The sequence below is a fragment of the Ictidomys tridecemlineatus genome, chromosome 8, assembly GCF_052094955.1.
Source record: "Ictidomys tridecemlineatus isolate mIctTri1 chromosome 8, mIctTri1.hap1, whole genome shotgun sequence".
In the NCBI taxonomy this organism is placed as follows: domain Eukaryota; kingdom Metazoa; phylum Chordata; class Mammalia; order Rodentia; family Sciuridae; genus Ictidomys; species Ictidomys tridecemlineatus.
The window spans coordinates 98,151,229-98,172,655 of NC_135484.1; the positions used below are offsets into that span (position 1 = coordinate 98,151,229).

Sequence of the window (21,427 nt, forward strand, 5' to 3'; positions counted from 1 at the left end):
AACCATATGCATTAATTTATACCACTAACAATTTTAAATTTTCTTAAAGTATTAATCATTAAGAATTTTCACTTATATATCAACACAGAACCTTTTATGCAAATAAATCCCTAGGAGCCAATAAATGATTTAGAATTAGATTTTTTTCTGCTACGATGAATGGCAACTTGAGAAAGAAATATACTTCATTTTCTCTAGACTATAAATCCTTCCAAGCTACAAAAATTAAAATCTAGAAGGGAAATGTTATGAATAATACTGAGGAAACTCCTAAATAAATGTTTGGTCCAACATGGCCCTCAAAACAAAGAAAGTGGAAGAACAGACCTTATAATGGGTAAGTATTTTCTTTAACAATGCTGCTTCTTTTTTTCCCAGATGGGGACAAAAAAAGAGAAAATAAAACTGTTATAATAAAAATGACTCTTTTCCAACTGATCTTTTAATTAGGTCACTGAAAGATCATGAATCTGAACTATTACGCCAAAGATTTTAACTTACTGATTGTAGCAAAGGTCCAAAAATATCTTTAAACTGATCATTTCAGAAAATTATCTCTGGTTAGGAGGTTAAAAGGCTTTTTTCTTTTGCTGCTTTGAATCTGAATTGGCCAAAGCTAACTGACTCTACTGGAATGCTAAGGACTATTTTGGGGAACAGATCCTTGTAGATGTCCTGGATCTGCAATTTAATTCTGTGATGGCTCTTAGCCTCTCTGACCATCATTGTGACTTAACCTCTCTACATCTTAATTTGCTTGTCTTTAAAATGTGCGTAATGATTAGTACTGATGACATCAAGCGGCTGAGGAAATTAAATGAGATAAAGAATAAAAGAGCTTAACACACCACTCAGTAAAAGTCAGTTATTATTATCTTCTCTGAGATTAATTATAATTTAACAGATCTTGCTACTAGAATTTGAATTGGAACAATAATTCAGGTGATCAAAGCTCTGTAAATTCAGTGAAATTAAGTTCAGGTGAAATGTTTAATGAGTCACCAGTGGGTTTACAACTCATCCAGCTGCAAACAAAAACCCTGCTGTCTCCAGGTGCTGAGAGCATCTTGGCAGCCAGAGCCTGATTTCTTCATTGCAGACTAGAGAAGCTGCACTCAGTGGCCTGAAGTCCCACCCCGCCCTGGGCATCAGTGACAGCGTTGCACAGAATCAACATCTCAACTAGAAAGTGCATGTAATGGGTAACACCACACACTGGGGTGGAAAGCTGCAGCTCTCTGAGTGAGAAGTTTACCTAGAGAAATAGAAATTTCTTTATGCAGCTTCTCCATTAGCAGATAATAATACATCTTACAAAGGAAAACAAAAACCAATACAAAGTACAAAGTGTAAGTCTCTTGGACACCCAGGCAATTTTACAAAGAAGTTTTCCAGGTCACTCTGCACAAGTGAAGGTATTTTCTTAATGGAAATTTTGAAGATTTTGAAGGTTTTGTTAATCATCGTAACAAGCATGTTTAAAGTTGCCAGCATTTATTTCAATCTTATATGATATTGAGGAGTCCAACAGGCATCAAAACAGAGTTTAGATAAACTCACAGAATAACTCTGTAGTTAAAAATAAAATAAGAGTGAGGACTTGAGAAAGCACTGACAAGCTGAACAACCTGTCATAAAAAAATATGATTTTCTGTGAAACTATAGGCAACACCCCTTCATTATTAAAGGACATGATGTGTAATTGAACTTTCAAAGTTCACATGAGACTTTTGTAGGATAAAACAATCATTTTGGGAAAATATTTTCAAATTGATATAAAGAAATTGTATTTTTGTAACTTCAAAGGCTTACAACTCACTATTTTAGTTACTTTGAATTGCTTTGGACATACATATGAAATACCCCTATGCAAACACATGCACAAATGTGAATCAGGAAAAGCACTTACTGTCATCTCATTCATGCTCAGAAGCATGGGGCTGGGTGGCAAGGTGCCAAGGCGAAATTTGAAACCTTCTTCTAAAGTCATTCCCCAGAATTGGCTGTAGTTCTGCGCTGTCCATCTGCCTTACAAACGAAAATATATACACACATACACTCAAATGCACTTGCTGATTAAGTAGGTATCTGTTTTCTTTATAATTTAGATTTGAAAAGAAATTTGATAATAAAAAGAAGTGCCATGAAAAATTGCAAGCAAAATGATTGCTTTTTTTAAAAAATTACATCTGTGATAATTAATTAGATGTTGAAATGGTCTACCTTTTGTTAAATGAGTTAATTTGTGTAAAGTCCTTAATACTATTAATTACTAATAATAATATAAAATAAACTGATGTGAAGTTTGGTAAAAAAAACATAGATTTCTTTCTAGATATATGTTGTGTTCTTAGAAAAATAAATGTACTGTTTCCAAATTTAATATTGACATTTGAAAACAAAATTTCTTTAAAAGATGAGAGTAGATGAAAAATGAGAAAGTTAAAAGTATTTATTCATTGCTTATTTGAATCATTTACAACTCAAGGGCAAGATAGTTTTACTACTTAAGTCAAGTATAAATTTTATCCTGTTTTGTTTATAATAAAAATTATGTACAATGTGATAGGTTCTTACAAATGATTATAAATGCCACTCAAGTTTTAATAATGTGCCTGGCAAGTTAATGCTCTTCTTTCATAAGGCCCATTAAGTCATAAATTTTAAACCACCTTATAGCTATGATTTTAAAGTAAAATCTTCATCCACCTAAGGAATTTCAATAAGAAAACCCCTGAATATATTAGATACTGTGGAATTATTTGAGAGACTAACAGGATCCACCTTGGAAAAAATTGTGAAATCAGTAAAGTATATTTTCATTGTCCTACACTAACAGCTTGCAGGTATCAGGCCAGAGACATCTGTGGGTTACTTCATTAAGCACTCAATTGAGTGAGTAGGAATAAGCATTTTAAAAAATAAAATAAAAATAGAAGGCAGCTGGAGAGGTAGCTCAATGGCAGAGCTCTCAGTGGTAGAACACTGGCCTAACATACACAAGGCCCTGAATTCAATCCCCAGGGCCACAAAAACTAAATAAATATAGGAAAATAATAGGAAATATTAGATCTCATTAAAAATAGGGAGGAGCTGGGTGCAGTGGTGCATGCCTGTAACACTGGCGGTTGGGGAGGCTGAGGCAGGAGGATTTCAAGTTCAAAGCCAGCCTCAGCAAAAAGCGAGGCTTTTTATGCAAAGCAACCTAGTGAGACTCTGTCTCTAAATTAAAAAAAAAAATAGGGCTGAGTATATGGCTCAGTGGTTGGGTGGCCCTGAGTTCAATCCACAGTGCCCCCCACAAAAAGGGAGGAACCCTACTTTACGAACCTATTTTTAAGAACCGTTTTATGTTCCTGTATGTGTATGTATACCAGATCACAAAATAAAATGTGTGTTTTACTGTGATATAGTTTCAAAAAACTGTTAAAGGCCCTATTAACCTGCATTGTTCTCCTTGATCTGGACTTATCGCTTTTCCTTAATCCAATTTAGCTTTTATAGAACCTTCTTAACTTATCTGTCATCTCATCTGGTAAATACCAGAAACACAAAAATGAAAAACTTTCTCTACCCTCGAGGTGCTCGTACCCTGACAAAGACTAGAAAGAAAGAAATGATTTCAATATGGCAACTTCATTAGCAGTAGGTCAAAATGTGATCAGAACAGAGGATTCAAACATAACTCTGCCTGAAGGAGTTGGCACATTTTCATAGAAAGTGAATTTAATGCTTAGCCTGGAAGGATGAGAATGAATTTGGAGGCCAAATGTGAAGAAAAGCGAACATTTATTCTAAACAGAGGTAACTCTTGAGCAAAGCATGAAGATTTGGAATTAGTTTGCACACATAGGGAGTGGCAGATAAGTTAAATGATGAGAGGGGATGGGGGGGTGGCTAGAAAGGGTATAAAAGGTGTGGTAGTGAAAAACCTTTACATCTAGACAGTCATTCATGCTAAGAATAATTGTTTTTCAGAAGGATTTTTAAGAACATAAGTGGCAGAATCAAGGCTTTATTTTAGAAGGATAGCTATGAAAATATAAAGAATAGACTGGAATTTAGTCAAACTGAACACAGAAAGACAATCAGGTCATTTCAAATGATATGTGATAAGGAAATGCACTAAAATAGAACCTAGAGAAACGTTGTATGTGGGAATTAGTAGGATGTGGTGACATGGTTAAAAAAAAAAAAAAAAGGTGAAGGGGAATTGAGCTAACCTCAAATATTTTGGTTGGCCAGATGGAGGCAGATGACAGTCACCAAGGATAGGTCAAGGTTGATCCCTTCAGTTTGGCATATGTTGATTTTGAGAAACAAATGCAAAATCTAGGCCAAATTATCCTCTATATTAGATTTTGAAGTCATTAAAAAAAATCAAGTTTAGACACTTGACAGATTCAAAATGGCCACAAATTATTTGCAGCTCTCTCCATCAAGAGAGAATCTACTTGCCTAGTCTTTAGATGTGGATTGGCCTACTCACTTGCTTTGCCCAAAGAAAGCAATGGAATTGATGTTGTGTAGCTGTCAAGCTTAAGCTTCAAGACAGAGCTTGCACAGATTCCATCCACACCCTGTTGGAACAATGCCCTCATGTGAAGAAGCCAAAGCAAGCCAGCTGGAGACAGATGGCAACCAGCACCAGCAGGCAAAAACAGAAGTAAGGCCATCTTTGAGAATTCAGCCTCAATTCCCAAAGAAGTCAACAGATATATGAGCAAGCCCAGAAGAGACCAGCAAGAGCCTCAGTTGAGTCCATTCCAAATTACTGACATGAACAAATGAAAAGCTTGTGGCTTTTAAAGTGCTAAGTTCCAGAAGGGTTTCGTGCACCGAGCAAATAACAAAAACAGTTGTGGGTCTCCCTTTATTCTACTAATTTGCAGATTATGATTTGTGCCATTGATTTGGTCCTACATTCTGCCCTATCATTAGAAATCCTTTTACAAGAGCTTGACATGTTGGCACCTCAGCTAAATTAACTGCTCCAAGACAGAAATTATTGCATCCTCATCAATGCCACAAATGAACACATTTTATTAATGTTAATTGATTGTCTTGAAAAATAATGCGGGGACTAAATAAGCACTGATAGACATTATGTGGAATCAATAAAGGCTGGAATCTAAAATACTGCCAAGATTCTGGAAAGAAATATTTTAAAGCAAAGGTTTATATTTGTTTATAAGTTATTTTAAAAAGCACTAATAAATATTGAATAATATATTATAATAATATTTTTTCACACAAAACCAATTTGAGCTTCCTGAACAGAGAACAACAAACAGCAGAAAATTAGAACTTTCTTTTAAATATAAGAAATTTTCCACTTTTGTTTCCCAGTGAATGATTTTACTTTTATTCCTTTTCTTCATATCTTGTTTCTTTTAACTTTTTCTTTTTGGTCTGTGCATGTTTCCTTTTCCTCAAATATCCTTCCCTTATTACTCTTTTTAAGTCATGTACTCTTTGGAAATCATTGAGACCCTGTCTCTCACTAAAATACAAAATAGGGCTTGGGATGTGGCTCAGTGGTTAAGTACCCCTGAGTTCAATCTCTGGTACCAAAAACGAAACAAAACAAAAACAAAAAACTCTAAAACATGCTCAAAATAAACAAATAATGGGGGAAAAAGTTCCTTCTCCCAAGGAAGGCAACATTCCCAATAAATTCTCAACTTCTGTGCTCCTAATTAAACTTTTTTTCTACTGTGGATTCTTATGTACTCTATAACAATGGGCTTATCTACCACAGTTTCTTGGAAGCATGTGCTAGTTAGGTCCAGCATTTAAATCCTCTTAGGAATCTTTTCAATTCATTTGTCAAGACCATGTTCCTTGAAAATTTATATGTCACCTAGCCACAGAAAACCGTAATTGGTTTTTCCTAGAAATACTTAACAGTAATCAAGTTATCACCTAAAATATTAACCACAAACACAGAGAAGAATTGAGAATGATTTTTTTAAATGTTAATATCAACAAAAGTGACTTTCTATATTTTGTCTTCCACGAAAATACTTTGGGCACATTGAACTTCAGTGTCCCCATTGTGCTGGGAAACAAAGTGTTTTATGTGTAGAAGAGAATGAGATTTCTATTTTTAAAAACAAACATCTCAGAATGACTTCACTTTTATAGCAGCTGGACAATGGATCTTTTTATATGAAGCCTTGTACAGAGTGTGGAAGATGTTATCAAGGGATACATAGAGATATATAGAGATTTGATCAATGGTAGTGGAGAAATTTTGAGACAGGTATTGGCCATCCTATCCCTCTCTCAGTTCTGTATTGTGCTGGTGCCTACATCTTCATTCTCTCTATGTAAGTGGTGAAGCCACCTAATTTTTAATCTATGGAAGAGCATCAAACAATTTTTCCAATGTTTAAGTGTAAGTCATTCCTATCTTTATATTACTAGCAAAAGTGGTTCAGTCTGTCTTTTGAATGAGCTATAAGTGAATTGGCTAAATATCAGTCACTTTAGAGAGACTGTCTAAATTAACTTGTTATATGAGGTATCATCCAGATAGAATACTGTCCTAAGAAGGTTGTATCCTATCTAGGATAGCTGAGCACAGGATTAGCTTGGTGATACAGCAGCAGAAAGAAAATGATGAGTGTGATAAATCAATATTGCCAATATCCTAATTTTGCCTATATACTTATTCAGTGTAATACTTCCTCTACTCCCCACACCCACACCATGACACTTCTCTTTCCTAAATGATTCAATACTAGATTGTACCATTCTTTTTTATTTGTTAATTTTAATTTAATTATTTATTATTCACCTTGTGCATTCTAAGTGTACACACCTTTTATCTCCATTCCCAATTTCCTCACTCTTTCTTTTGAATAATGACCATTTTTAGGGGTAAGTAAAAAAATTGTTTGAGATCTGAGGAGTAATTAGGAGGGCCAAGAAACTGGTAATGCAAGATTCAGCTCACCCATAGTCTCCTTTATTGACATGTTCAATTAACTCTGGACGAACAAGGCACGTGTGCTGGGAACATCTCCACTGCTGTCCTGAGCATGTGCTATAAAGATACAAGAATTACAAATGTGGCCTGGCCTTTATAGAGTACTTTTCAGAATTAAAATCAAGAGTTGTACATTGTAAAGATATAAAACATAATTTCATGATTAATGTTAACCATATGGCTGTTTGATTATTGGCTAAATACATCATAAAACAGGTATTAGCAACCACTCAATGGGCTCTTAACCTCTGCTTCAGCAAATAATAAATGATATGGCAACATAGATACTAAAGTTTTAAAACAGGATCATTTGGCAAGTAGATTTGATTTCCTTGTATGGAGAAATTTTCTCTATAGTCTAAGCCTTTTAAAGTAGCATGTTTTTCTATATAGTCATGCTAAAAACACAGCTTGTCTGTAGTATATTAAAATCTGAAGTATATTAAAATTTTTGTTGTTAAGATGCATACCTAATGCAAAACTGCTGTATGATCAAGACTCATTATCAAAAACAAAACATCAAGCTCAGGTATTAAAAGATACATGCATGATTATATTTTCAACATTCAATAAATAGGCCTATAAAATTTACAAGTGTATGATGCCTTATGGAATATGACTTTGTGTATACATACTTCATTTTGTCTATTTGTATTTAAATGTATGTTTTGTTTCAAAAAATCTTCCTTTTATTTGAAGAAAAAAAATACATAGACAGTACAATTCTGTTCTGTGTCACTTAAATTCATTACCAGGAGTTGCAATTTTCCTTAATTACTGATCCTTCTTCATAATGTTGACCATCTCTGAAGCAACCTGTCAATGTAACATGTAAACAAATTAAAATTCTAATCTGGATAAAATGCATTAGCATTACAATTAATGTAAGACTGTGGTTAGTTTTTCAAACATGAGAAAGCATTTAGTGCCAATCTAATCCACATCTTGTTCATGTCAAGGTTGATAAATCAAATTCTTCTGGCCTTGTTTATCTTTAAACTGTGTATTATGTTCAACAGAGAGGATTTATAAAGCATGAAAACTCAATTAACAAGGAATTAATCACTAACTATGCTGCAAAAATAATGTGTTTAAATAGGTAAGCAATATAAATATTTGAGTGCAACTATTTGAATCAGTTTATAGTACTTATTTTAAAATTTATTCAAGTCTCATAATTGAGTATAATTAATTAAATATGACTAGAGCAAGTAATTAGTAGTGTGGCCCAAAATACAAAAAAAAAATTCATTGAATTTACCTTACAAAGATAAATTCTATTTTTTTCGTCTTCAGGATTTGGATCAGGAGAAAAATTTATGAAATAAGTAAGACTGTAGCCATTTGTCTTCAAAGTCCAAATATTTCTTAAATTTTAATTGAAATTAATTGATAACTGTTTTGTAGAATTGAATATTCAAGAGATCTATGGTGAATCATCATCATATGAAAACTGTGTAAATTGCTGTGAAACTAGTACCCCAGTTACAAGTTAAATAATTTTTGAAAATATTATTTGATGAATTAGAAAAAGAAACTTTAAAAAACAGTTGTTTTTAACAAAAACATGTAATCTATGTACCATATAAATAATCCCTGACTTATTTATAACATCATAGTGAAAATTAAGTACTTCAAAAATTCTCCAAGGGAACTATGCCACGAGTCACATTATGCCATGAGTCACATTATGCCACAAGTCACATCACTAGTCCAATTTTGTATTTTTTTTTTTTTAGAGACAAGGTTTCACAGACCAGTGCTTTGATTTTTAAAAAATATTTTTAAAATTAAAAAAATTAGTTGTAGATGAACACAATATCTTTATTTTATTTATTTTTTTAGGTGGTGCTGAGGATTGAACCCAATGCCTCATGCATGTGAAGCAAGGGCTCAGCCACTGAGCTACAACCCCAGGTCAGTGCCTTGATTTTTCTGAGGCTGGTTTTGAACTCCCAATACTCTCACCTCAGCATCCTGAGCCTACATCTCCTGGCTCCTTTGATTTTTTTTTTTTCAAAAAATTTTTTCATGGGAAACTTTTTACAACTTCTCCCTGCTTAGCTCATATTACATTTCACTTTTTAATATTCTGCTTAGTGAATCTAAGCCTTTCATATTTGTATCTGTTGGCCCTTTCCCATTGAGTTTGATATTCCATAATCATGAAGAAAGAGAGAGACCACATTTCTTAATGCAGCAAACTCAGGTGATGGGGAAGAATTAGCTTTTCATTCAAGTTTAAAATTTTAATTGCTACACAGAAGCAATAAATTAGATATTTTTAATAACTGGAACCATGTATATGGAGACTCTAGAAGTTTTTACTACCTAGGAGCAATAAAGAATTTTAGAACAATCGAAGTTTGGGTGTAAATCTAAGGGAAGAACTTCCCTAACTATTTGTAAAGGAGAATGGGGCCAAAGATGGGGTTAAGATTTTTAATCATAACCTCATGAATCTTGAGTATTAGGCATACCGGTTGCATAGATAAAGGGAACCAAAATTACAAAAGTCATAAGGGAAGAAGACTGTCCCTTCTCTGACTTGTACTCTAGCTAATAATGTGGAAGTCAAAAGAAGTCCACCAAGAGGTCTGCCCCACATCATTAGCACTAAACCTAGTGTAAACCAAAGCATTTCTTGTTCATCCCTCCTTAATATCAAGCCAGAAGTACCATGAGAAACTACATTCACTTTCCTCTCACAGAGTATTGGTTTTTCTAACAAAATCCATAACCAGCTACCTCTAACCTTGGTCAAACTGCTGACACAGGCTTCTGCTCAACACAGACACGGTCCTCTCCATCCTTTGCTATACTCCTTCTCAGTGTGCTTCTCATTCCCCCTACAGACTGAGAAGAATGTTTTAAAGTTCATATCATGTTACCTCCTGCTTAAAATCCTCAAGTTGTTTCTCATCAAATTTAGAATAAAGTCAAATTTTACCGTGTGTGTGTGTGTGTGTGTGTGTGTGTGCGTGCATGCACACGCTTGAGAGAGAGAGAGAGAGAGAGAGACATCTAGGGAGAATTATAAGTGATGAACTTGCCCTATTCACTCCCATTGTGCTGGCTGGGATGGGGTTTCCTAGAAGAATGAAGGGTTACCATGACAACAGTAAGGAGAGAAAGAAATTGATGAATATAATTTGGAGTAAAAGCAAATGGAACTCACTCATGGATTGATCTTGGGGAACGAGGAAAAAGACGAATTAAGATGCTTCATTAGGATTTTGGCTTGAGCAATAGAAGGACTGTGAAGTTATTACTGAAAAAAATGAAGTCTTGTGAGAGGAAATCCAGAGTTCTACTTTGGGTATTTTAGACTTAGATTAAATCTAAGTTAGATATCTTAATGGAAGTGTCAAGTTGACAGTAGTTGTTAGAAGTACAGAGGTAAGACATAACTGAGCATGAACTTGATGGATACTAAAATCTGGGACTGAGTCAGTGTCTATTGGAGGAAGTAAATACAGGAAAGGAAAGGTTCTCTAGGACTGAGCTCAAAACACTGTAGCTGACAGACACTCAGAAGAAGAAACCAGGAAAGACTGTGCACAAGTATCAAATTCATGAGAAGATGGTGTCATGGAAACCAGGAGAAGGAAGTATTTCACACAAGCAATATGGTCATCTCTGTTTAGTACTGATGAGACATCAAGAACAAGAAAACGGACATCTGATTATTGCATTTAATTATATCTAGTTTGTCAATAACCCCACCAAGAGAGGTTTCAGTAGAGTAACTGAGAGTGGCATGCTGTAGGAATAAGTTCATAAGAGGCTACGAAGTAAGGAAGCAAACTTTCAGATATTCCCATTAAAGGGCTGAAGGAAATAGGAAATGGGATGGCCATAGAAAAGGGAAAAAAGTTTATATAGAAAGGAAAGAAGGTGTGTGTGTGTGTGTGTGTGTGTGTGTGTGTGTGTGTGTGTGTGTGTGTGAGAGAGAGAGAGAGAGAGAGAGAGAGAGAGAGAGAGAGAGAGAGAGAGAGAGAGGTACAGAGACCTAGGGAGAATTATAAGTGATAAACTTGAGAAGACTAGAGAAGATGGGATTCAGAGCCCAAGAGGGGAGATCAGTTCACTATAAGCAGCAACTGGGATGGAAGGAGGTAGGTTGAAAACTAAACGGTGGGTTGAGAGAATTCCAGTCTGATAGATTTATTTTTTTCAGTAAAATATATATGAAGCATCTTCAGAGTGAGTTAGTCACACTGATTGCACACATAGCATCTTGACTGAAAAGTGAGACAAAATATTAAACTAATGACTATTGAAATTGAAGGAGTTTTGCAACTTTAAAAGCCTTTAAGACAAAATTAGGTAAATTAATATTTGGAGAGTGAAATAGTTGGTCGTTGGTCTTGTAGGTTTGAGGAAAGATGATAACATGGTGGTACAATATATTTTGAAATACTTCATCAGAGTGTGCTATAATTATCTTTGCTGGTCTAAACTGCATTGTAGGGAAGCAGTCACTTGCCCTAATCAGAAGTGCACACCCCACAGGTGGTCAGTGGCATTCATTCTGAAAGGCCAGCCTTCAGGGTAGCTGCTGCAAGAGCTTCCATTATCCTTATTTTCATCAGCACTACAGTTAGTTAATGAATGTCGGAAAAGGGCTCTCATTGGCAAAAATCAGTGGGCTTGTTAATCAGCATAACAGTTAAGTAATCGGCTCTCATTGGTTAAATGGATAATATTCATTTACGTGGATTAGTTAAATAATTATACCATAGTCCATCTTTGTGCACACAGTTTTAATATATATATATATATATATATATATATCTTAAGGTCAAGGTCAAAGTCTTGAACCTTTAGTCCTGGTGCCTATGAATTGATCTTGTGCAGTGTCCTGTGTCAGCCACTAAGAAGAAGAATTTCTCCTTCCCTGATACCCACCATGAGGTAACAGTCTTATCTCTGTCATAATATTACAGGTATCTCCAAGACATTTTTTTCATGCAATATAGATGTGGGAACACCTAAAAGGAGAAAAAGTGGAGTTTTCATGGAGCTTACAGAGGATCTATGAATTAGATATTTCTCTTTACCAAAGTGTATTTTTGCAACGGTCAATATGTGTAGCAGATTTTGAACTGTGATTTAACTTCATTATAATATGCTTAAGGATGTTGCAAAGGAGTGAATCAAATGTGTCACCAGCTTACATTCTTTTTATCACCTACACAAACACAGAACTGCACATCATCAAATTAGCTTAGGTCTGTTGGTGACAGATGGTACACCAGCTATTTTCTTAAGATCTGCTACTCCAAAAGGTTATGCCTAGAATGTCTCCTCTGTCTCTGTTTTAAATTCTATCACAGGTTTTCTGTCTGGCATTTGAATATTCAATTACTGGAAACTACCATCAGATATGGGTGACAAACACAGAAGTAAGATATTTATTGATATGTTTGTTCTACTTTCAGCTATAGAGAATTGATACATTTATTTTTTAATCCTTAAGAAAATGTATAGTTTGAACTTGTTGACTTAAAGAGTTCTTAGGGCATGCATAAGAAAAATAATAAGAAAGTAGTACCTAAGAAAATCACTGAAAATAATCTCTAATGGATTTTAAATGATCAACATAGCATCTCAGAGAACAGTTCTTCATAAATTGCAGGAAAAACTGTATAAATAATATACCTCTGTCTTTTATTTTAATTTTACACTTTTCTTTCAGTTTTGTGTAGTATTCTTTTTCTTTCCAACTAATTACTTCTCAAAGCATGATAAAACAAAAGGAAAAATTGCCTTCGTGAGAGTCAATTATAGTCTCATGTGAACTTTTTACCTCTAAATAAAATGATTAATTGCTTACCTCTGTAATGAATGGAGCAAGAACTTTACCTGATACATAAGTTCTACCTAAAATGTGAACCTAAATTGCAATCTTCACAAAATTCTAGCTCTTAAGCAAAATTGGATGTTGAAGAAGTGCTAACTGCTCTTCTGAATGGACCATATGCCTTAAGAAAAGCCTAAATATATTTTAGTACATCAAAAGCACTACAGCTTGTACAATGATGCCAAGACTCCAGATTGAAGCCAGGTATGGTAGCTACTCAGGAGGCTGAGGTAGGAGGATCACTTGAGCTTAAGAGCTTCAGTCTGGCCTGAGCCACATAGTGAGAATACCAGCTCAAAGGGGCAATAAATAAAAAAGATATTAAAAATTGAAATAATCATTTAAGTTAAAATGCAATCATCTAGATAGCCATTGTTTTTAGAGAACAATACATTCTTAATTTGGCACACAGCCTGCTGTGGTTGTTCTCATTATCATTCTTTACTATTTTTAATCCTGTAGCAGAACCCCATTGTAGGGAGGCACATTGCCACACAGCAAAATAAAACTAGCTTTGGTATCCAGCCTCTCTTGATAGTTGGCATGGCCATGTCACTACATTCTGTCAAAAGAGATAGGAAATGGAGATGTTCTTCTGTGCTCTAGAATACTCCTTATAATGTGGGGACCACACCCTCCTTCTCAGTTTCATCTACTGGGACTTAACTGTGATGTATGGAGTACGAGGAACCACACAACATGGGGGCCATGTTGTAGTGCTGTGTGGGAAAAGAAAGCTCAATGGAGCCTGGTGCTTCAATGACATGAAAAGTCCAGACTAAAACAACCTCATGTGTTAAAATATGTATGTTAATTAATGTTGTCAGCAATCTGATATAATCTTCTCTAGTACATGGTATTTATTAAGTACTAACTATTTTACTATACTCTACTTCCCAGGGGAGATTGTTGGATTATATTATCATCCACAATGAACACAAATGGGACATTTGATTGTTACTAAATTTCAATGATATCTAATTGTTTCACATACCTAAATTTTCTTATCCACATAAAGAATATGTTTCTCAAAATCCCAGGCTTTATAATACTCTTTTCTTATCTCCCCCAATGCTTAATTTAATGATAGATACATAACTAATTTAAATATAAATTATTCTTGTAAAGATGCCAAATTCCAAATGATGGTAAGTATTGACCAATGGGTAAACAATACTTTACAAATATATTTTAACACTACTTCTTGTATGAAAATAAAATCATACTTTTGAAAATATTCTTTAAAATTACATAGAAATAAATTATTTATTTATTATTTGTAAATCATCTGTGTATTAACTTAGCAAACACTGAACTTCAGAAAATAAAAATACTCTAGATATCAATTCAATCCAAATCAATCAATGTTTACTAAAATTCTCCCATCTCATGGCACTGTAATTAGTGCACAATAATTAAATCATCATACTTCCCCTCTAATCAGCTTTCTATATAGTTGATATAAAATAACTAATCCTTTTCAACAAAGTAGAAGAAAATAATGAATGAAGGCACCAGAAGGGTGCTTGAAACAGTTGTTCGATCCATAATAAGTGCTCAATAAATTTTAAGTTAGGAAGATGAATAGTAGGTTCAATAAGGTGATAAAAAAAAATGCTACTTAGGTGTGGTAAAGAGACATCTGTTAATTGTCTACTATTTGCAAGGTGATCTAAGAGGTGAATTTACCTTGATCAAGGAACCTGATTCTGTCACTAATAGAAATCATTCTTACATAAGAATATGATCCCCAAGTAATAACATGATGATAAGACATGGAAATACATATATATGGAATACAATGACATGTAATATTACATTATTAGAATACAACATATTATTTAAGTTCACCAATTATTTCAATGATTATACCAATGTGATAAAATACATAAATTCAACAAACACACATGAGCATTACTCAAAGTTATCACTCTCTTTAAACCCAAAATACATAAAATAGTAGTGATCTACAGTTTTCATGTACATTTGTGTAAGCCTGGTAATGAATAACAGTCAAGACTCTACTGACAGAAATTACAGATATACGAATGTTTTCCTTGATATAAAGAAGCTGATTCATAGTGGGATATGAAGAGGAAGCAGGAGAGGAATAGACAAACTCTAGCTAGGGCAGAGGGGTTGGAGGGGAAGGGAGAGGCATGGGGTAAATAATGATGGTGGAATGTAAGGATCATTATTATCCAAAGTATCTTCAGACACAAATTGGTGTGAATATACTTTGTATACAACCAAAGATATGAAAAATTGTGCTCTATATGTGTAATAAGAATTGTAATACATTTTGCTGTCAGATATAAATAAAAAAAGAAAGAAATCTTAGATGTATTGATATTGGCAGAAAATGAAAGAAGTGGGCCAGAAAAGGAATAGCAAATGGTGGGTAAATAGCCAAATGGAAAGTATATGTGTTACCAAAAGTGACATCAACAACTCATCTCCAACTGATGGCTGTCATGCATGACAATAGGTCCATAATTGTCACATCTAGCAACATTTCAAAAGGGACTAGAAATTTGGATTTTAAAATGAAAACTCCTGAATTTTAAATGCTTCTAACACATATTATGCTATATTCTGTTGTTCTATTTTCCATGTATCTGTGAATCAATAATGAGATTTTATCTCTTTCCTTCAGATTATATTATATCATTTTTTTTCTTAAAGTATTAACAAGGACCTTCTTGTTAAACAGTAGCAAAGATAGTTAACATCGATATTTTGTTCTTAATTTTAAAGGAAACACATAAGCAAACTTGTCATTATGCATACTGTTTATTTTAGGATTTTGATATGAAAATATGTACTGTGACAATGAAATGTATTAATATTTCTAATAAGAGAATTGAGAAAGTTTTCCAGATAGTATATGACCTTTCATGAATAAGTGGTATTTATCTACAATAGCAATAACCAATTTATAATATATATTTGTTAAACTATATAATTCAAAACAAATCTTAAAATGATCCAAAACTAATGGAACAGTTAAGGCCACTAAGGAGAAAAAAATTTAATTCCATTTAAAGACATTTTAATGATAAGAATAAGGGAAGAGATATTCTACACTCTTGGATGAGATGTATTTTTAAGACTAAGATGATAGAGTTCAGTTGTCTTCATATAAAGTTTTAAATTCTTGTGCTTACCAGAAGTTTCAGAGAATAGAGGGGGGTGGAAAATGAGAAAAAGTTGATCAATGGGCACTAAGTTTCACTTAGATAGGAGCAAGAATTTCAATGTTGCAACACGGAATGTCCATAGAGAATGTGGATTGCAAAAAGGTGGAAGAAAGCATGTTGAAAGCTTTTGCCAAAAAGAAATGATAAATATTTGAGGAGATAAATATGTTTAACTTGATTTAAGCATTCTACAATATATGCATGCATGAAAACATCATGTCACCCCATTAATACATTTTTATGCTTTTATGCAGAAATTAAGATAAATTTAAGTAAAATTATAAATTTATGAAATATTGCTCAAAATTTAGCTTAAGTTTTGAGGAACTAGATAAACTCTTTAAAAAAACACACAACTATTTATGGAGCCAAGCTCTGAATGAATGCCTATAATTCCAGCTGCTTGGGAGGCTGACACAGGTGGATCACAAGTTTGAAGCTATAATTGAGACTCTGTCCTAATTAGAATATGATATACTCCATATTTGCACAAATATGTCAAAATAGAGTCTACTGTAATGTATAACTGAAAAGAACAAATATAAATAAATCAATAAATAAATATTCCTGAGGATGTAGCTCAGTGGTATAGTGTGTATCCAGTATGTGCAGGATCCTGAATTCAATCCCCAGAAGCAGAAAAGAAAAGAGAGTAAAAAGTGTTTATGCAAGATTAAATGTCTACATGCCCTAAGTCACCCTATAACAAGGTGCAAATAAGTAGATTTGCTCTGCTAAGTATTAAGATATATTTCTGTCTGTGCATGGCTCAAGATGAAATCCCAGTATTTATGAGACTGAGAAGTTCAAATCTATTAGTAATCAGAGAAATGCACATTAAAATAGCAATGAGAAATCAAGGTTTCCTGATCACAGAAATAAAGATTACAAAGCCAGATGGTGCCAAGTACTAAAGATGTGGGATAGACAAGGCCTTATAGTCCAGGGGGAGTTTGGACTAATGCAGCCACTCCTGAGAGCCATGCTGCCGCATGGACTTAGATTAAAGGAATATATATCCCAAGCCCAGAAATCCCAGTGTTATCTTTGGCACACAGATCCATAAGAAGACATGTATGAAGTCGTCCATTATGGACTTCTTTATGGTACCAGAGAGCTGTAGGTAATCGAGTTGCTCATCCATCATGAAAAAAAGCAGGTTGGTAAATGACAGGGAGGAACATCACAGAAAACTAGGCATCAGCCCAAAGCAACAGACTAGGTATACATTTTGGAAACAGAGAGCTCCCTCAACAAGGTGCTGGCTGGAAAAGGCCAGAAGCAGAATTTAGTCTCTAACATAGTAGAGCTTATATGAATTATTAATTCAAGCACAAAGAATAAAAGTGCACATAAAAGCCAAAGAAGGGCAAATTGGTTGTGGAGGAAGATGGGAATGAGTCATAGATATAAAAAAAAAATGGGGGTGGGATGGGGTGGGGGAAGAAGTGAAGAAAGACAGAGAGGAAGTTAGAAAAGGAGGGGGCTGGGGGAAGAAAAGAAATCCATTCAAAAATAAGACATAAAGCTTCGTGGACCAAAGATGATACTGTGCTCTAATAAAGTTTAGCTAACTCAACTTTCTAGTCCAGAGGGTATAAAGCATCAGCCTTATATAATACCTTTAATTTTGTTTTAATACTGTCTGTGTGGGTCAAACAAACTACATCTTTCAACTGGAATGCCACGTGAGACCTCTTGCACAACCACTAGTGTTGGCATTTAAGAATATTCTTATTGAATCCTTCTTAACTTCTTTAATTTTCCTACCTAATGACTGACTCTGCAGTTTCTTATAAACTCACGCTGCACCTACTACATTCTTAAACCTATCCCCCCTCACTCTAGTCCCTAGCTGACGTCCACTCATGCTTCGTGACTCAGTTTTAATGTCCTGGGTCCCATTGGTTTCAGAACTTTGCTCCCGCAGCAATCCCTCCGATGTGTCTTTATCTTTAGTAAGGTCTCTAGGGGAAGACTACAACTTATGAAGTTTCCACTTTGGTGCCATCTGAGTCTATAATTGCTACAAAACTAGTCCACACCACTTTATTTTCTCCTCCTCAACAATATTGCTCAAAATGCAATATAGATGTAATATGTGGGGACAAGTGAAAAAGTAAAATTTGGACTCTTGTCCAAAAATTATTCAGAATTTTAAGATGGTAACTTCAGAGAATTAGACCCAGCATAGATTGCCTGTGAGCAAAGATGTCTTCTGTGATTGCATGTTATACATCTAAGAAGGCAACCCTATTCTGGCTTAACATCTTTCAAAGATTTCTCACACCAAATAAAACCTCTAATCCCTAACATGGTCAGAAAGTCCTGTCACAGTATGACCTCTACTCACTTCTCAAACCTCATCTCGGTTCACCTCTTTTCCTCATTACTCTCTGGAAACAATGGATGTTGTCCAGTTCCAAGACCATGAGAAGTTCCTCTCTCTCAGATCTGCAACACTCTTATCAACTTTTCTCCTGTTCACTTCATTCCTATTCCTCGCCTGTCAGCTTAAATGTTTTCCCTCAGTGACTCCCCAGTCAGGTAAATGTTATACATTATGTTACATCTTAATGTTATATTGTGTTATACCTTCCCAGAACACCCTAAATATTTTCTTCAGGGAATTTATCACAACTGGCAGTTGTACAGCAAATTTAATAAGTATCTTACACATGCCCCCAACTTGACTGTGACTTCCATGAGACTAAGATTTTTGTCTCTTTTCATTATTATTATTTTCTGCTTTGTGTCACCAGCACCAAGCACATTGCCTACCACAGCACAGGTACTGAATGAATAATTGTTGATGAAGGACTAGTTCTCCCATTCTTAGTAGAGTATCTGCCTCTTTATAGGATGAAATAAATGTTTGCTGAGCTGCTGTCTATTGATAAAATGCAAAGCCTAAGACAAAGGCAACTCTATGGAAAATTTTAAGCACAAAAATATGGTTTAAAGAAGGAGTTTTGTTTTTGTATTTGTTTTTTTTTCAATTTGACATTACTGAAAATAAAGTAATTGCATTTGGATTTTAAAATGAGATCTGGGTTTTTAAGTAAGGATATCAAGTCCCTGATTTATATATGTTATGTTCCACCTAAACTTTGTCATCATGAGCACCCACTTAGTAGTATGACAGAATTCTAATTAACCCAGATCTTCTGCTAAGGAGATCTGATACAACAAGAGACAGAGAGAGAGGCTCAGATCTAAGTATATATGTAGTATTTTTTGTCCCAGAGCTTAATTATATCAATTACTCAAAATCACTAGCTATTCTCATATAATTAGAGTAGTACAGTAAATTCTACTATTTTCTTTGTGGGTCATGTGCACTTATCCACTCAATATTATGCATTCACTACTCTATATGAAGCTCTCTTTTCTTTTAATGATCTAAAAAACTCCACACTGGCAAAACAAAAATACATATGAAGAATTTACTTGGTATTACTTAGGTAAGGAGAGTGACTGACTTTATTTTGCTTTTTTTCCTGGTTTTGACAGCATTTTTAATACCAAAGATTCTAATGCTAAGGATCCGTTTGGCCCAGGAAAGAATAAGAAAAATGTTACATGAATCTGTGGATGATCAGGTATGTGAGAGTCTCCTGGAGGTTATGCTCAATAAAGCTTGAAGAGTTCTAACGTCAGCACATTTTATAAAGAAAGAAAGAAAAATACCAAAACTGGAGACAGATCAGCGCTCACTTCCCTCGGACCAGAACTTTCCTGAAAGTGCCAGTATGATGCAGATGTCCTGCAACTGAATCAAAGCACTTTAATAATCCAAAGAAATATATCCTGGCATTCATAATGTTTATGTTTACTTAATTGAAGGAAAGAAAAGGGAAGAATGGAAAGGAAGGAGGAAAAGAAAGAGGAGGGTAAGAAGGAAGGAGGGGAGAGAAAGGGGGAAAAAAGGAAAGGAAGAAAGAAAAGATTGTCAGATCTTGTCATGCACTAAGACAATGTGTAATCACATCCCCAAAACCTACCTTCTGGGTACCAAGGCTGGGTGTGAGGAGGCCATTCTTTCTCTTCCTGGCAAAAGGACTTGTAATCAGGACAGCAATCGGAATTTTCCCTTTCACAGAATTTATCACAGTAACACAATGCATTTGCTTCATAGAACTCAGTAACACAGCCATCATCTCTGTCTTCACAACAACCAAAAGTTCTACAGTACTTCCCCTGGAAAATGGCCCTTTTGAATCGAGTACCTTCCAAAATGGTGTGATTCCTTGTGAAAGAGGCTCCTAGGTCCACTTCTCTTCGAGATAAATGACGATTTTCCATCCAGATTTCTGTAGTCAGATAAGAAAAGATTAAGATCTTATATCCGGTCCACATTCTCTGGAGGTTGAGGAGCACTTCCTCTTTCAATTATATCCAATACTGTTGGTCTTGGAGGCTTCTCCTTGGAGTATGAATTCTGATCATCAAGACACCTCAGCCTAATCCCTGAAACTGAGTCTTCATGCGAACCAAGTATACTTCCTATAGTTAAATATTAATCAGGAATTTCAATGTTTGCCCAAGATAATACAAATGTTAGACATAGACTATTATAATTATAACAAAGTTAAAAATTTATATTTCATATAATGTCAAAGATTGATAGTACCCTCAAAATAAAACCTAAATTCTTATGCATAAATGGTACACTGAAGATTGCTTGCCCCTAATAAGTCTAGAGTCTTAAATCAAAACCTCCATGGTATGTCCATGGCCCAAATTATGGCTGGAATGCTACTGGCAAGGTATAAGAATTTCAAAAGTCAAAAATGCAATTATTCATTTCACCTATTTGCACTGTATCTAAAATCCAGGCTCTCATGAAGTTGCCTGCTAGGATCTGTCATATCAGTTACAGTTGCTCTAAATCATGCCTAGTCCCACACTGGCTTGATTTTCCATCTGTACACCATTTACACCAAAAGCATTTTGATTTCAAGGCTTAGTGGAGCCTGATTCATCTAGAAATTCCCTGAGGATGACCTTATTTCTTCCCACCAGTATCCCTACTTAGCATTAAGGGAAACTTGCAGTACCTGTAAGGCAATTCATAACCAAGAAAATTTAGTATTCTCTGCTAGACAGCTGTGGAGGAGGGGAGTTGTAAAAGAAGCTCAAAGGTCACGGTGTCTTTAGTCTTTCTGTAGAGCTGTGCATTTACAGTGGATTTTGCTAAACTGTATTTATTCATTAACTATAATAACTTGGCTTTGGGATAAGTAACCAGGAGACGATGATTCAGCAAGAGTGGCTGGGTGGACTCATGGAAAGGAGCTGTCTTGGCAATGAGAAACCTGGACGCTGGTCCCCAAGCTCCTGTTTAATTGGCTCTATGACCTTGGG

The 21,427-nt window shown here is 34.8% G+C and overlaps 1 protein-coding gene across 4 annotated transcripts in view; it reads right to left on the reverse strand.

Annotated features, from left to right (window-relative positions):
* Tinag (tubulointerstitial nephritis antigen) overlaps window positions 1–20,546 on the reverse strand; it is a 73,019-nt gene extending 52,473 nt beyond the window's left edge. The window contains exons 1-4 of one of the 4 annotated variants that reach the window (XM_078019860.1): window positions 20,290–20,543; window positions 7,747–7,810; window positions 6,962–7,051; window positions 1,910–2,024 (exon numbers count right to left, since the gene is read on the reverse strand). In XM_078019860.1, coding sequence (XP_077875986.1) covers window positions 1,910–2,024; window positions 6,962–7,051; window positions 7,747–7,810; window positions 20,290–20,419 — 399 coding nt within the window. In that variant the 5' untranslated portion in view covers window positions 20,420–20,543. Of the gene's footprint in view, window positions 1–1,909; window positions 2,029–6,961; window positions 7,052–7,746; window positions 7,811–20,064 lie in introns of all 4 variants that reach the window. The other 3 variants (XM_005318548.2, XM_078019858.1, XM_078019859.1) reach the window with 3 other exon arrangements.
* Between the last annotated feature and the right edge of the window lie 881 nt (window positions 20,547–21,427).